The 15,527-nt window shown below is 39.0% G+C and overlaps 1 protein-coding gene across 2 annotated transcripts in view; it reads left to right on the top strand.

Moving 5' to 3' along the window:
* Positions 1-370: 370 nt before the first annotated feature.
* Positions 371-15,527, top strand: part of HNRNPLL (heterogeneous nuclear ribonucleoprotein L like) — a 36,851-nt gene continuing 21,694 nt past the window's right edge. Inside the window, exons 1-2 of one of the 2 annotated variants that reach the window (XM_035000947.1) lie at positions 371-897; positions 11,541-11,659. In XM_035000947.1, the coding sequence (XP_034856838.1) occupies positions 709-897; positions 11,541-11,659 (308 nt within the window). In that variant the 5' untranslated portion in view covers positions 371-708. The remainder of the gene's footprint in view (positions 898-11,540; positions 11,660-15,527) is intronic. The other variant, XM_035000946.1, reaches the window with a different exon arrangement.

Below are 15,527 nucleotides of genomic sequence, written 5' to 3'. Positions count from 1 at the left end.
CTGGCTCCACTGCACGCCTCACCGCCCGCGGGGGTTCACTCCGCGCCTGCCTTCGGCTGAGTCCAACAGCGCTAACGGCCGCCGGGCAGCAACGGCTCCCGGGCAGCGCGCTGCGAGCGTTGTGCGCTCGGGACTCGCAGGCCAGCGGCGAATTCACAAGGCGCAGGGAGGGGGGCGAGGCCGAGCCGGGCGGCCCTTGACGAACAGTCCTTCCGGCCAATTGGAAGCCTGGTCGACTTTTCCCCCTGCCAATAGGGAGCAGGACCCAGGCTGAGGGGCGCTTCCCGCGGGCTGCGGCTGGATTCGATCCTGCGCGGCGGCTGCTAAGGCGGGGGCGGAGGCTCGGCCTGGGCGGCGGGGAGCGGATTAGGGGAGGAGGGAAGACCGGAAGCCACGGTCGCGTCCCCATCCTTAGATTCGCTCCCCCGAGCTGGGAGCGGAGACGGAGGAGGAGGGAGAGGCTGAATGTTGGCTCCGTAATAAAGGGGAGCGGCCGCTCCGGAGCCTCCTCCCGGGGCGCCCCCCCTCATCTCGCCCGCTCCCTGCGACCCACCCGGCTCCTGGACGCCCGGCCCCCGAGGCCGGCCCGGCAGCGCAGACCTTCGCTGAAGAGACTCGGCCAGTGGCGGGGACTGGCCGGCGGCGTCCGAGGCCCGCGCCCCGCCGCCACCCCCACCCGCTAGCCCGCCGGTCCCTCCGGCCGCCGCCATGTCCTCCTCCTCATCCTCTCCCAGGGAGACGTACGAGGAGGACCGCGAGTACGAGAGCCAGGCCAAGCGCCTCAAGACCGAGGAGGGGGAGATCGACTACTCGGCCGAGGAAGGCGAGAACCGCCGGGAAGCGACGCCCCGGGGCGGGGGCGATGGCGGCGGCGGCGGCCGGAGCTTCTCACAGCCGGTAACAAAGCGCGGCGCCCCGTCCCCTGTGCCTGGCGGCTCCTCGGGAAAGCAGGGCCCAGCGGCGGGGACTCGGCCCCGGGGCCTTCCGCGCGCCCAGTTTCCCTCTGCTGCTGCGCTGACCCGGTCGGGAAGCGCCGGCTCCTCTCTTTAGGGCTTTTATTCTTTGCCCTACCTGGTTCCCGCATCCCGACCGCGAACCCGGCTCCGGCCTGGCTGCAGGCCCCGCGTGCGAGTTGTCTGCCGGCCCTGAACTTGGGGAGGGTAGCCGGGCGGGGGCGGCGGGGCGGCTTTGCTTCCGCTCGGGGGGCTTTGGTGCGCGATTAGCTCTTTGTTAGTTTAACTCCTCCGGCGGCTGGCCGGCGTCGTGGCGACCCTCTCTCTCCCTTCTGCCCCTGTGGCCGCAGCGTCCGCGCGCCCGTCTCGGTCACAGGATGGTTGCGTGGGTTCCCCCGGGGTCTCTCTTCGTCTGGGTCCTGAGCAGAGCCGTAACCGAATGACAAATTGCGCTCTGGCGCTCACACCCTAGTTCCCCTGAAGGTTTAATTTCAGAATTTTTACTCTTGGAAGGCATGGCGTGCCTGCTTTGCTACCCAGTTTTATGATTATTGCTCAGTACAGATTTTAGCTCTTCGATTAAAAAAAAAAAAAGTGTTGGTAGGTGTTAACACCAGCCTTATTTTCAAATAAAACGAATCTTAAAATCGTATCAGCTGTTCATTGACCCTTTATTCCAAATTTGCCCCACGGAAGGAGAAACTGAACTCGGAACTGCATTAAACACACATTCCTGCATTCTTGTTGCTCTTATCAGAAATGTGAGCTGGAGGCAGAAGGAATGTGAAAATCGTCTTATCCACAGCAAGTAGTAGTAACTCAGCTTCAGTTGCATAGAGACTTTAAGGAAACAAAGCAAAGCAAAAGTTTTTGCCCTTTTTTGGTGCACTTAAGATGTCTTAATGGCTTAGATGACCTTTAAACATTTATCACATTTTAATTGTGATTTTTTGAAAGGAAGCTTTACCTGAAGTTTAAGAAATTGTACACGTATATTCTACTTAGAATGTTTAATAAAAGTATTAAGAGGCAAATTATAAGTCTTTTAGCTGTTGTTTGAATTTTTATGTAAAAAATTCAGGTCAGTAGTCCCCAGTGTTAAGAGTTTCCAAATATGAAACAGTGACACATAGGTAGGTTTCAACACATTAGAATAAAGGAACTTCTTCTTCCTCTAAAAAATGTTTCCTTATGGGGGCGCCTAGGTGACTCAGTCGTTAAGCGTCTGCCTTCAGCTCAGGTCATGGTCCCAGGGTCCTGGGATGGAGCCCCACAAGGGCTCCCTGCTCGGCGGGAGGCCTGCTTCTCCCTCTCCCACTCCCCCTGCTTGTGTTCCCTCTCTCACTGTCTCTCTCTCTGTCAAATAAGATCTTTTAAAAAAAAAAATAAATGTTTCCTTATGGCTAGATATGGCTTTTGATTTTTGTGCCTAGGTATTTGGAATATTCAAAATGTAGCTTGGGCATGTGAATAAAAGAAATGCATGTTTTCTTAAAGTTTCAGTTCAAAGCCAATTCCACTGTGGAATTTGGAAGCAGGAATATTGTAACTGATATTTTAGATGGAGCCAATGGATCAGTGTATTTCTTTTGCCAAAAGTCCTCTAAGTTTTTTGTGTAGTAGCATGAAATGTCTTCCCTTAAGTGTCTTGAAAAGATACTTTAATCTTTTTATGAAAAAAATTTTTTTGAATAATAGATTAGATATTAAGGCAATAGTATTATTTTGGATGTTGGGAAGAAAATAATACATAATTAATATATCCAGAGTGAATTGTATCTGGCAGTGGAAATAGCACTGGGCAGGGCTTGGGGAGAGTCAGAAGTCTTAGCTAACATACAATATGTGCCTTAGGGAAAGTCCGTTAACTACTACTCTTGAGTTCGCTTAGTCTGTAAAATATAAAAGTTGAACCTTTCCATACCTGAAGTTGTAGTTCAGTGATTACTGTAATGCAGCTTTTAAATTACCCAAGCAGAAACTACTATATGCAGATTGAGTTATAAATTCTAATTTTTGTTTATTTTACTGTTGTTTTGTTTCTTAGGAGAGAGTGAACTGCTTTTATTTAACTGTAGAACCAATACTGCACTGTGAAATCTAATGAAGGTTTATTTTTCCTGTTTTAAACCTTTTTATTCATGTAAATTTTGGTACTATTTTGAAATTATTGCAACTATGGAAACCTGTACATAATAAAATTTTATTAGGATAGGCATTCCCTGGATAGAAGTTTAATGTCTAGTGCGTCATCAGCCAGAAATATGGTAATTCATCTAACCGAAATGAGTTTGGCTCAACCTCAGTTGTCCTCCAGTCCAGCCAGGGAAGAAATACCTTGTGGTCAAACTGTTAACAGTAAATGCAGATTAGGTACAATGATAAGCAATCTTTTCAACTCCAGTTGGAGGTTTGTAAGGTGCAAAGTAAGACTTCAAAAATTTATATTATTTAGCTTTAGATAATTAAGTTTCCACTAGTGCTTTAATAATGTATTAGATTTAAAGAGGAAAGTGAGTATTTAAGAAGAGCAGTGTTGGGGTGCCTGGATGGCTCAGTCAGTTAAGCATCTGACTCTTGATTTCGGCTCAGGTCCTGATCTCAGGGTCGTGAGATAGAGCCCCAACTCAGGCTCTGCGCTTAGAGGCTATTTGTCCCTCTCCCTCTGCTCCGCTCCTCTTACGTGCTCTCTGTCAAATAAATCAATCTTTTAAAAAAAGAAAAGTAGTGTTTTTACAAATGCCCCTGTTTAAAGATGAGTTGATCATTGTGAATGATAATGATGTGTTAAGGTGTATAGAGAAATGAGTTAGAAAAAAAGAAATGCATTAGCAGGTTGGATATGAGAAATAAGACACTTCAAATTTATGGCTTCTGGCACTTAATTTGAAGATCAAAAATTCCTAGAGTGTTTCAGATTCACTGGGCTGCATTGTTGAACAAAGCTGGATTATGGAGGTTTGTGCTATGTATTATACAGTTTATTCTCATAGAGTGAGTGGTGTTCTTAAATTTAGCAGGACCTTCAAGATCATATTAATGGTAAATTTCTGTATCTGCTTATTTTTAAGAAAGCAGCTTGACTTCCAAATATTAGGGTTTTACTTGGCAAAACCAATTGAGGAATTAAATCGGGAGGTTACATAGAAAAGATCTGCTTTTATAAAGACCGGTATCAATAAAGATTTATGGAGTGCTAATTCATTTTGGAGACTTTCAAGTTTTTCTTTTATTCTATTCTGCCAGTGAGTAAGCAGGCAAATCAGGTTGTTAAAGTGGTTTGTTTGCTGATGAGGTGAAAATTTAAGTTTCTCAACTTTTAATAAATAGACTCACAAGATGGCAAAATGCCAAGATAAAAGTGTAGATCCTAGGATTTTCTAATGGTATGTATTAGGTAGAAAATCTAGTTTGAATTTAAGATACACTTCTATACTTTTAGGGTCTGAATTACAGAGATGCATAGGGATATTATGATGGCTTATTGGATGACTATGGGATGGGAGATGAGATGAGGTCACTTTGTTAGCTTAACTCCCACAGGAAAAAGTTAAGAGGCTGACAGTGAGCATAGTAACTACACCCTGGGCAATAAAAAAGTTAAAGGATGTGTGCCCTGGAGGTAAGTGCCAGCGTCTCGAGGCTTCTATAGCAATAACGTTTTCTGTCTCCTTTAGCTAAGCTGTTGCAATAGAGTGAGGATTTTTTGGCTTGGCATTAGGAAAGAAGTGAAAAGTAATAGGTTTTACTATCTTTCGGTTTTAACAAGTCACTGTATTTCTTTGTGTTAGTACATACAGTGAAAAGAGCTGCTAATAGAGCCGTAAGCCCAACCAAGGCAGGTGTCTTGGATCTGCTACCAACATATTTTGTGACTTAACCTCTCTGGAACTCGGCGATCACATGAGAAGGTTGGATTAGATGATCACTGTGATCTCTTCACTCATCAAAAAACAATACTTGAGCCCTTTTTGTGTGCTAGGTGCTGTTCTCAGTGATGGAGATATAAAAGTTTAAAAAAAATTCCGTATCTAAAAATCTGTGATTCTACGTCATTTAGTGCTTTTTTTTGCCTCTATGAATTGAATACAACTTTCAAAGCTTGTACTTGCAGCGACAGCAACAATTCAGGTGAGCTTAAGCAAAACAAAAAGTTGGCAGAGGTAGGGAGTTTATTGGCCCATGTAACTGAGAAAGCCAAATTGTGGCAGTGGTTTCAGGCATGGCTGGATCTAGGGATTTAGATGATGTCATTGAGACTTGATTCTGTATGCTCTATTTCCTCTCTGTAGTTATAAAGCTAGACTTACATTCTTTTTTTTTTTTTTTTTTTTTTAAGATTTTTGTTTATTTATCTGACAGAGACACAGCGAGAGAGGGAACACAAGCAGGGGGAGTGGGAGAGGGAGAAGCAGGCTTCCCGAGGAGCGGGGAGCCTGATGCGGGGCTTGATCCCATTCCCTGGGGATCATGACCTGAGCTAAAGGCAGACGCTTAACGACTGAGCCATCCAGGCGCCCCTAGACTTACATTCTTACAGCTAGCAAGTGGAGAACACCGTTCTCCCCAGTGTCCGTATGTATCCCTTCTGATCAACACTTTTTATCTTCTCTCTCCCTGCAACTAATCACTGGGCTACCTCTGAAATTGGTCAGGCATGACTGTGTGATTGAGAATACCAGTGGAGTAACAGAGTTCCAGGTGCGTGTGTGTATGTGTGTATGTGTTTAATCAGGAGAAGGGAAAGGGGTTCTGGGTAGGCAAAACCAAATAATTTCTACTACATGAGCAAAAAAGCAAAGGTTTTTTTTTTTTTTTTAATTAAAAAAATTTTTTTTAATTTAAAAAAAGTTTTTTTTTAAAGATTTTATTTATTTGAGAGAGAGAGAGAGCATGGAAGGGGGGAGGGTCAGAGGGAGAAGCAGACTCCCCACTGAGCAGGGAGTCCGATGCGGGGCTTGATCCCGGGACTCTGGGATCATGACCCGAGCCGAAGGCAGATGCTTAACACCCAGGAGCCCCAAGAGCAAAGGTTTTTTAAAAAGTTATTTGAATCATATGGCTGTTCTTTTTAATCTTCGCTCTGTTATGTGATCAAGTGTATCTAAAAACTTTAAATAAGAAAATTAAAGGGTTTCCCGTATTTTGGATCTGCTGTATTGTTTCTTTAGGAAAAAAAAAAGAAACGGGTGCCTGGGTGACTCAGTTGGTTAAGTGTCCAACTCTTGATTTTGGCTCAGGTCATCATCTCAGGGTGGTGGGATCGAGCCCATGTTGGGCTCCATGCTGGGCATGAAGCCTGCTTAAGATTCTCTCCCCGCCCCCCTTTCTCCCTCTCTAAAAAAAAAAAAAAGTAGAAGAAGTAAAGAGATATGATTGTTTAATAAGAAAAATTGTAACACTCTAAGCATAGTGTGAGTTAAAAAATATTCGCAGCTGTCCCTTAAAACACCTTTTTTCTTCATTTGTATGAACAACCCAAATAAAAGGGATAACCTTAAATCTCTAGAAATACTGTACTCATTTCTTGGTATAGTGTTGATAAATTCTTTTTTTTTTTTTTTTTAAAGATTTTTATTTATTATTTGACAGAGAGAATGAGAGAGAGAGAGCACATGAGAGGGGGGAGGGTCAGAGGGAGAAGCAGACTCCCCGCCGAGCAGGGAGCCCGATGCGGGACTCGATCCCGGGACTCCGGGATCGTGACCTGAGCCGAAGGCAGTCGCTCAACAGACTGAGCCACCCAGGCGCCCCAATTCTTTTTTTTTTAATGTTGATAAATTCTAATGCATCCAGAGAATGATTACCAGAATGGAAAAGACACTTGAAATCACATTATAAGAGGAATGACAGAAGAATCTGGGGCTATTTAGCCTGAAGGGTATATTTAGGTATGGTTTGAGTAATCATTACAAATAATTGGAGGGTTATCATTAGAAGAGGGAAATGTAGATAAGGGCAGGGGGCACCATTTAATATTTCTTGAACCCTTGCTAAATAACTACATCTTGCACTGTGCTAGACATTTTATATTTATTGTTCCACTTATTTACTGCAACCTTACATGATACGGATTTTTTTTTTTTAATAGTGAAACCAAGGCTTGAAAAGGTAATTAGCCTAAGATCAGTGAGCCAGTAAGTGTCCAAAGATTCAAATGCTGGTCTGACTTCAAAGGCCATTTTGGGTACAAAACTACAGAGAGACAGATTTGGGTGCATATTATGAAGAATTTTCTAAAAATATAATGGACTGTCTCATGAGTAGTATGTTTCTTGTCATTGGAGGTGTGTAAGGAGAAGCTGGATAATCACTTGGCATTGGTTCTGTGTCTGGTGTTGGGGTATGAATTATTGAATTTGAGGTTGGTCTTTTTTAATCCTGTAATTGTAAGAGGGCAGAAGAAGGCTGTTCATTTGCTCTTGAGCATGTGTTGTGCTATTAAGCATGTGTTGTGTATAGAGATGTCGGGAAAACAGAAAAGCCTAATAAGGACATTGTGCCTGGCCTTTACTGGTTTACAGTTGTTGCTTTACTATGTGAAGAGACATTAATGGGCCCTTTTTTTTTTCTTTTTATTAGCATGCATTATTTCAGGGGTACAGGTCTCTGATTCATCAGTCTTAACACAATTCACAGGCTCACCATAGCACATACCCTCCCCAATGTCCATCACCCAGCCACCCCATCCCTCCAACTCCCCTCCACTCCAGCAACCCTCAGTTTGTTTCCTGAGATTAAGAGTCTCTTATGGTTCGTCTCCTCCTCCGGTTTCATCTTGTTTCATTTTTCCCTCCCTTCCCCTATGATCCTTTGCCTTGTTTCTCAAATTCCTTATATCAGTGAGATCACATGATAATTGTCTTTCTCTGATTGACTTAATTTGCTTAGCATAATACCCTCTAGTTCCACCCATGTCATTGCAAATGGCAGGATTTCATTTTTTGATGGCTGCATAATATTCCATTGTGTGTGTGTGTGTGTGTGTGTGTATACACCACATCTTCTTTATCTAATGGGCCCTTATTCCTCTCAGAATCTTCATTTATACTCTCTTGAGCTTCCCTTCTCTTCAGAAGAGTGTGGTCTTCAATCAGCAATAGTCAAAATTAGCACTTAAAGTTGGTATTATTAGAGTTGGTCCTTGAGATAGCCTTTAAGGGGCTGGGAGTTTGGAATGATTATGACTAGACTGGTCTATAGCCTGCAAAGGGGACCAAATAATGCCTCCATTATAGTTGACAAAGTTTGCCTAAAGAAGGGATAGAGTAATTAAAAAAGAAAAAAAGTATATGTAAAAGTGAAGGCATGCCTTCATTTGCTAAGTGCTCACTTGGAATATTGTTTTTAGTCTGATAAGTAATCAGTATAAATAGATCAGGAGGGAGCCTAGATAACTAAATATTTGAAATGGAAGGACTTTGGGCTTCTGTATGAGAAAGGATTAAAAAAAACTTTTTGAACTGGCGAAGACATGATCAAAGTGTTAATACATGGATGGGGTAAATAATACTTATTTAGTCACCAATTTAGGAATTGGATGATGCTTTAAAGAGGTAATTTTAGGGTAAGTAAAAGAAGTACAGATGATTTCAGATTTCTTACCACCAGTATGTAGCATAGGTAGAGATAAGAAAATACTGATTTGAGAAAAATTTTAGGGGGCGCCAGGGCGGCTCAGTTGGTTAAGTATCTGACTCTTGATTTTGCCTCAGGTCACGATTGAACCCCAACGTTGGGCTCTGCCCTGAGCATGGAGCATGCTTAAATTAAGATTCTCTCTCCCTTTTCCTCTACCTCCCTTCCCCTCCTTGTGCACACTCACTCTTTCTCTCTACAAACAAACAAACAAAAAAAACCCCAAAACTTTTAATATTGGGGGCAAAAGGGGTGGTAAAAATATTGTTTGAAAAGATATCACTAATATATTAGATTTATATTTGGAAACAACCCTAGGATTTTTTTCTTTTTTTACTTAGAAGGGATAAAAAATTTTTAAGTTCAGGAAAAGGGGACATAATATAAAGATTAGAGAAATATCAAGGTAGATAAACTCATGAATGGCATATTCACCGAGTGGGAATTAGGAAAATACAAGGGGAATAGGATATGTTCTCTGCCTTGAAGTTGAGATAATTGTATCTTCCCCTAAGTACCATGTTGCTTGCATTTAATAGCTTCTAGCTTCTGAAGAATGACTTAAGTCTTGAACTGTTCCATTTAGGAAATAAAATTAAATAATAATATATTAATATCAGATATTTTTGAGGGATTTTAAAAAATTGGTCCTATAATCCATTTCTTTGTGAGAAGACCAATTTGAAAAATAGTCATATTTTTTAGCGTTGTATTCAAGATAGTGGTTATCCACGATGGGAAGGGAGGTAGGAGATATATTCAGCTGATTGGTAGTGTTTTATTTATTAAACTGGGTGGTGAGTTAATGACTGTTTATACTGTTCTTCATACCTTATTGTAGGCCTTAAATATTATATAGTAAAATAATTTCCCAACTTTTTATTATGTGAAATATTCAATTACATATGCCCTTCACCTAGATTCAGCAGTTTTTAACATTTTGCCATTTGGGATTTTATCTCCATATGTGTATATCTATATTTATATACATTTTTTCCCCCTAAACTGTGAAAGTAACTTGTACACACTGTAACAATCCATCCCTAAATATCCCAGCTTTCCTAAGAATAAGGATATTCTTTTCACATAAACATTACCATTATCATAATGGTACCTAAGACAATAAATAGTTCTGTTACATAATATAATATCCTGTCTGTATTTAAATTTCTCCAGTTGTCCCTAAGATGTCTTTTATAGCAGTTTTTATCTATTATAAAATAAAGACTCAAGTAATGCCTTTGGTTGTTGTCTCTCTTTAGTCTTAATCTAAAATCTTCCACTTTTTTTATACTAACTTTTTGAAGAGTCTTGGCCAATGTAGTTTTCTTCTGCACATTTACCTTCACCAGCTGATTTCTAAGGATCAACTGAGATGACTTATTTCTTGAAGTTTATTGTTGTCTCATTGTTTTTAGAGTAAAACTTGTTTAAATATGTGTTCGGAATTAAGTTTTCAGGTGTGATTTAGAGCTCTTTTCCTGCATTGTTGTCCAGTTATATTTAGTAGCTTAATGATAATGCACATTTGGTTGTTGAGTTTCACTTAGGTAGAGTCTCATTTGTTAAGGTTGTTAATAGAGTGTTTGGTTACATAGTGTACAATCAGAATGATTCATTTCAAACTTAGTGGCATTTAATGAATATCTGCTTGACCATAGAAAAGACTCAGCATAAGCAATTCAAATGAAATTCCACCTATTGAATTAGTATTTGCAGAGGACTGAATTTATTTGTTGAATTTGACAGTAGTGTAAGAGAATAGTCGTCCCATGGTTGCTTTACATATTTAAATCAGCTCTTTTCTTTTCTTTTTTTTTTTTTTCCAGCTCTTTTCTTTAAGCCATGATGTAATTTTTTTATTGGCAGGGCACAGGACTGTTATATTTTTCTAATAGTCTTTATAGTAAAGAGAAATTGGTGAGTCTTTTAAAATAGTCATAAAGAGATTTAACTTTCTTAAAATGATTAAGTTTTAAAGGTAAAATATTGGTGCTTTTTGTCTGTCTGTAGGAGGAAAAAACCTTTCATTTAATAGATTTTTTTGGTGTGTGTATATGGATCGTATGTGGAAGTCATTTCTGAAGTGAAATAAGAGAGATGCCCAGTAGCTAGTTGTAAATACAGATTTTTGTCTTAATAGAAGTTGAATAAGTAAATGAGAGACCTATTTTCATTTTCAAAGTAATTCTCATATGTAGTCCATATACTTATATTAAAACTGCCTTCTAGGAGTACTCAGAGATACACAGTACTCCGTAAAAGCCCTGGAAGGCTTGCATTTTTGAGTGTTACTTGTTCATCAATAGAGATGGTACCTTGTATAAATTTAAGCTGTCAAGTGTAGTGCTTTCCCATGTCGGGCTCCCTCCTCGCAGGGAACTGCTTCTCCCTCTCCTCCCTGCTCTGCTCTCTCTCACTATCTGTCTGTCTCTCAAATAAACAAATAAAATCTTAAAAAAAAAAAAAGCTTCAAATTATAGTGGGACTAGATAACCAATTAAACAAGGGCAAAGGAGGATATAAATAAAGTTTACAATCTTTATATTAAACATTTTAAATTGGGACTTTTTGTTCATTTGGACTACTTGAGATTTTTATTTTATGGAGGTGAAACTATGAAATTATGAATATAAAATATAATTCCAGTCATAGCATACTCTGTATCTGCTGAATTTGTTTCTGAGATTTTATTGAAGTTGAAATAAGTTATTAACTTAATGTTGTACTTCTTTTTAAGAGAGAATACTCCCTTTTGAGAAATCAAAATGTTCATGCCAAACATTTAATTGATGATTTTATTCTCAGGTCCTTTTGCTAACTTGTGAATGCAATTTGGTTTGGATTTTTTTTTTTTTTAATGTTTGCTTTTTAATGCAGAATTGAATTTACTAAAGATGCAATTTAGACTTCTAAAGTTTTTAACTAGAAATTATTTTCTTTTGCTAGGAGGCAGGTGGAAGTCATCATAAAGTTTCTGTTTCACCTGTTGTCCATGTTCGAGGACTCTGTGAATCTGTGGTGGAAGCAGACCTTGTGGAGGCTCTGGAGAAATTTGGGACAATATGGTAAGGCTCATAGGGACTTCATGCAGATTGAGAACAGTATGGTAAAAGCCTTGATGTTTAACCATAGTATATATTGCTTGCCTGTGACTATTTCTTTAGAACCTCTGTATTTCTTTTAAGCCTCTTATTTTTAACCTTCTGGGATGATGCATGGATGTATTTTTTGGATCCATGATCACCTCACACTCCTCAGCCAGGTTTTATGTAAAATAGATTATGGCATCTTTCATCTGATTTTCAAATGAGTCCATGATTCCTTGTTAAGCACTGTTTTAATGTTTGAATGAGTTGATAACACCCTTCGTCTTCAGAGTTTTAAGTAGTGGTACTTAAAAACTGATTTTTTGTTGTTTATTTTGGAATATTTAAGAATTAATAGGCAAATAACAGTGGGTAGATTAAGGATAGGCATTATTTGCTTAGGTGTGTGTTGCTGAGTTCTTATGCAGACCATGAGCAGTCAGTGTTTTATCCTAGTTTGTTTTATTTTTGTGTTTAGTATTCACTCAGGCTCCTCCTTTCTCTTCCCACAGCTGGTGTATGCTTAAGGATATTGACTTAAGTGAAAACATAATCAGAAAAGTGAATCTGCTGCCAAAAATAGACACTCAAAAATTCTTTCTGAATTATTTTTGGAGTATGCCCGGCTGTTGTTCTCTTCTTAGTATGGGTAGCCTGGAGTTGATTTTATTATTTTTTCCTTGGTGAATACGTTTGGGGTTTTGGTTATAGGCATCAGAGACACAGACTAACTCAAAATATAGAAACAGCAGAGAAATTTCAGTATATTTGCTGAGATTGATTGTTTCAATTTTACAAAAATTTATGTGGGGTTCTGAGTTTTGAAAGGATGCATAACTAGATGGTGAGGGAGTAATCAGAGATGTCTGGCAGGAATCGTTGCTTCAAAGGAGTAGTAGTGTTAGGTAACACCTTCCATCATGGCATCTTTTTTCTTTTTTTAATTTTATTTTATTTTCCTTGATGACCTTATTGAGAGGTGGATGACTTGGGACACCTGTTATCCTCAACTTATGTACCTCAGAAACCACAGTTACATATTGTTATTGGCAATCTACACGGGCAGGAGAAAGTCCATTTCTTAAAGTGTCATTAAGATGACTGTATCACTTCTTGTCATTTCAAGTGGATATTGGAAATGAAGTTTGTCTGGAGCTTTATATATTGAAGCAGACCCTTAGACCTTATTTAGACTTGACATGTTGGCACTAGACTAACTCTATGGGTTGCATTATCCCATGGAGTTAGAAAGAGATGGTTATTTCTGGCTTATTTTTTCTTCTGTTTTTTTATATTGGGCTTTTAAAGTTATTTCCTTAAAGTGAAGAAATACTGAAGCAATATTAGAAAACAAGTTGATGAGCAAATACTGGTGGAAACTTTAGAGAAATAATAACTGTGTTGATATTTTGATGTTAATTATGACCATGACCCAGATGTTGGGCATTAAAGAAATAGGACTATTTGTTGAAGTTGGTGAGTTATTTGAATCACTTTTGAGTGGCTGTACATTTTTAGCCTGTATACTTTTTGATATACAGGTAGATATATGGTAGAGTGTTTTATATATGAATGTAATTCATAATTTGCATAGTACATCATTCTACCCCCAGGATTGGTAGTTTTGTGGATGAAAAAGTCATGAAATAGGGGCTCCTGGGTGGCTCAGTCATTCAGCGTCTGCCTTCAGCTCAGGTCATGATCCCAGGATCCTGGGATCGAGCCCCCACATCGGGCTCCCCACTCAGCAGGAAGCCTGCTTCTCCCTCTCCCACTCCCCCTGCTTGTGTTCCGTTCCCTCTCTCACTGTGTCTCTCTCTGTCAAATAAATAAAATCTTAAAAAAAAAAAGTCATGAAATAATTGGAACAAATTAGTGTATAATTAAAAGTTTAATTGGCATAAATATGTGGAATAGGAGTTTTAATTGTATGAAATGCTCTTGAATAAGAGGTGGCTACTGTTGAAGCTGAAAGAACCTTGAATAGCCTCCAAAGAGGAGTTTTGCTTCAAAATATTGCATGTATAGAACCTTTCTCTGTTTATTTCTTTAGTGGTGTGTGTGGGATTATAAAGATTATATAGAAACTGCTCATATTAAAAAGATGTGTCGCTAAGTTCAACATACAGTAAGTTTATACCTAAAAACTAAATGCGTAGGATAGAATACAATGTTGAGAATGGTTGTGTCAGTATAATAAAATTCTATATATTTTTTGTCTTTATTCTGTAATGTATTCATGTATTAGGATCAAAAGAATGTTTAAAAATTCATACTGAGTCTCTCTTCCTCCCTTTTCCCCTTCCATTAAAGGAGAGGATGCGACGTATAATTAGCTGTATTGGTTTAAAATTTTAAAACAAAACTTTTGGGGCCTAATTTGTATAATAAATCTTTTGCCGCCTCCTGTTTTCATTTAAAAATTAGTAAATGTGTTTCGAGTTACAAGTTGAAAGCACTGTGACCTTACCATGTCCCTTAGCCCTTTTGTTAATTTTTTTCTTTTCTTTGGTCTTCCCGTCTTCCTCAATACTAGTGCTTTTAAAGATTTCTTGTAAATTATGTGCCAGACAGTTTAGGTGCATTCTAAAATGTTTGTGACATTCTAGTTTCCCCTTCTTTATCTTCATGTAATGGCACTTCTTAACTTTTAAGTCTGTGCTTCTAGCTCACTTACTGTAGTTATAGAAGGCAGTTTTACTATGACCATGTCTATAATAGGCAAATAAAGAATTTATTTTTGAACCTTTATAATTTTCTGTGTGCCAAAGAATCAGAGGGCATTATTAACGTATTTACTTGGTAATACCATTTAGCTATTCAACCAACTTATATTTTTGTGAGAGGGGAATGTTTATTCTTCTTTCATTTCTTTAGCGTAGTCCTGATTCCAGGGTTTTCTAATTTTTGTATGCAAGACTTCAGAACTTTAGCAAGAAATTTCTAAAAGGAATGTTTTTCTCTCCTGGGATTTATATTTTGCATTCATAATTGGTAAATCTTTAATTCAAGGTCTTTTGTTTCTGTATTCTTTAATTTTGAACGATGTGGGTGGGGAGAGCTAACAAGCCTCATAGACCAACAAATATTGATTGAATGCCTGTTATGCATCAGCTCTGTTTCTAGATTCTGAGGATATGAAGATGAATGAGGCAAGGCAAGCAGTTTGTATGTAGTAACATAATCTTGACAACAGGATTGTCAAGTTGAAACTCTTTCAAGTTTTATAAATGAGGAAGCTGAAATTCATAAGAAATTATGTAACTTGCCAGGTTACAAAGTGGTCTGTTACTTATTAATAAGCCATTTGCCACTTTCTAAAGGGTAGCAGTAGGTCTGGATGCTTATTGAGAAACAGTGCTTTCACTGAGTACCTGATCTGATGTTTTTTTCTGCAGCCTTCTACTGTTATAAAACCATGATAATTGTTTTTTTAAAACATTTTTAAGGTGCTTGTTCTTGTGAACAGAGGACATGTTGTTTCCCCTGGTATGATCCATGTGCTTTGACTTCTTTCTTCCCTTCCTCCCTTCATTGCTTTATTTTTCATTTCATATACTAAAATATGTTCCTCCAGTGAGATGTGAATAACTTCACCCTCTTGCTCATAGGCAACCATGATTACTATAATCTAGTGAATATCTTTTCGTAGATTCTTTAATATTTAAAAATATTTTGGAGGAGATTATTTGTATGAAATTTGGTTGGTTTGGAGTTGCTTCTATGTATCTTTTGATTCTCTAGTTTTTAGTAAGATAAATGAAAGTATATAGTCAGTTCTTAGTTATTAGCGTGGGCACTTATTTATTTGGAAAATTTAATAGAGGTAGTAGTTTCTGTTGTTTAG

Source organism: Mirounga leonina, unplaced genomic scaffold, assembly GCF_011800145.1.
Source record: "Mirounga leonina isolate KUSES-001 unplaced genomic scaffold, KU_Mleo_1.0 Mir_125, whole genome shotgun sequence".
In the NCBI taxonomy this organism is placed as follows: Eukaryota; Metazoa; Chordata; class Mammalia; order Carnivora; family Phocidae; genus Mirounga; species Mirounga leonina.
The sequence above is the reverse complement of the archived record's forward strand: the minus strand, read 5'-3'. Positions and strand labels throughout refer to the sequence as shown.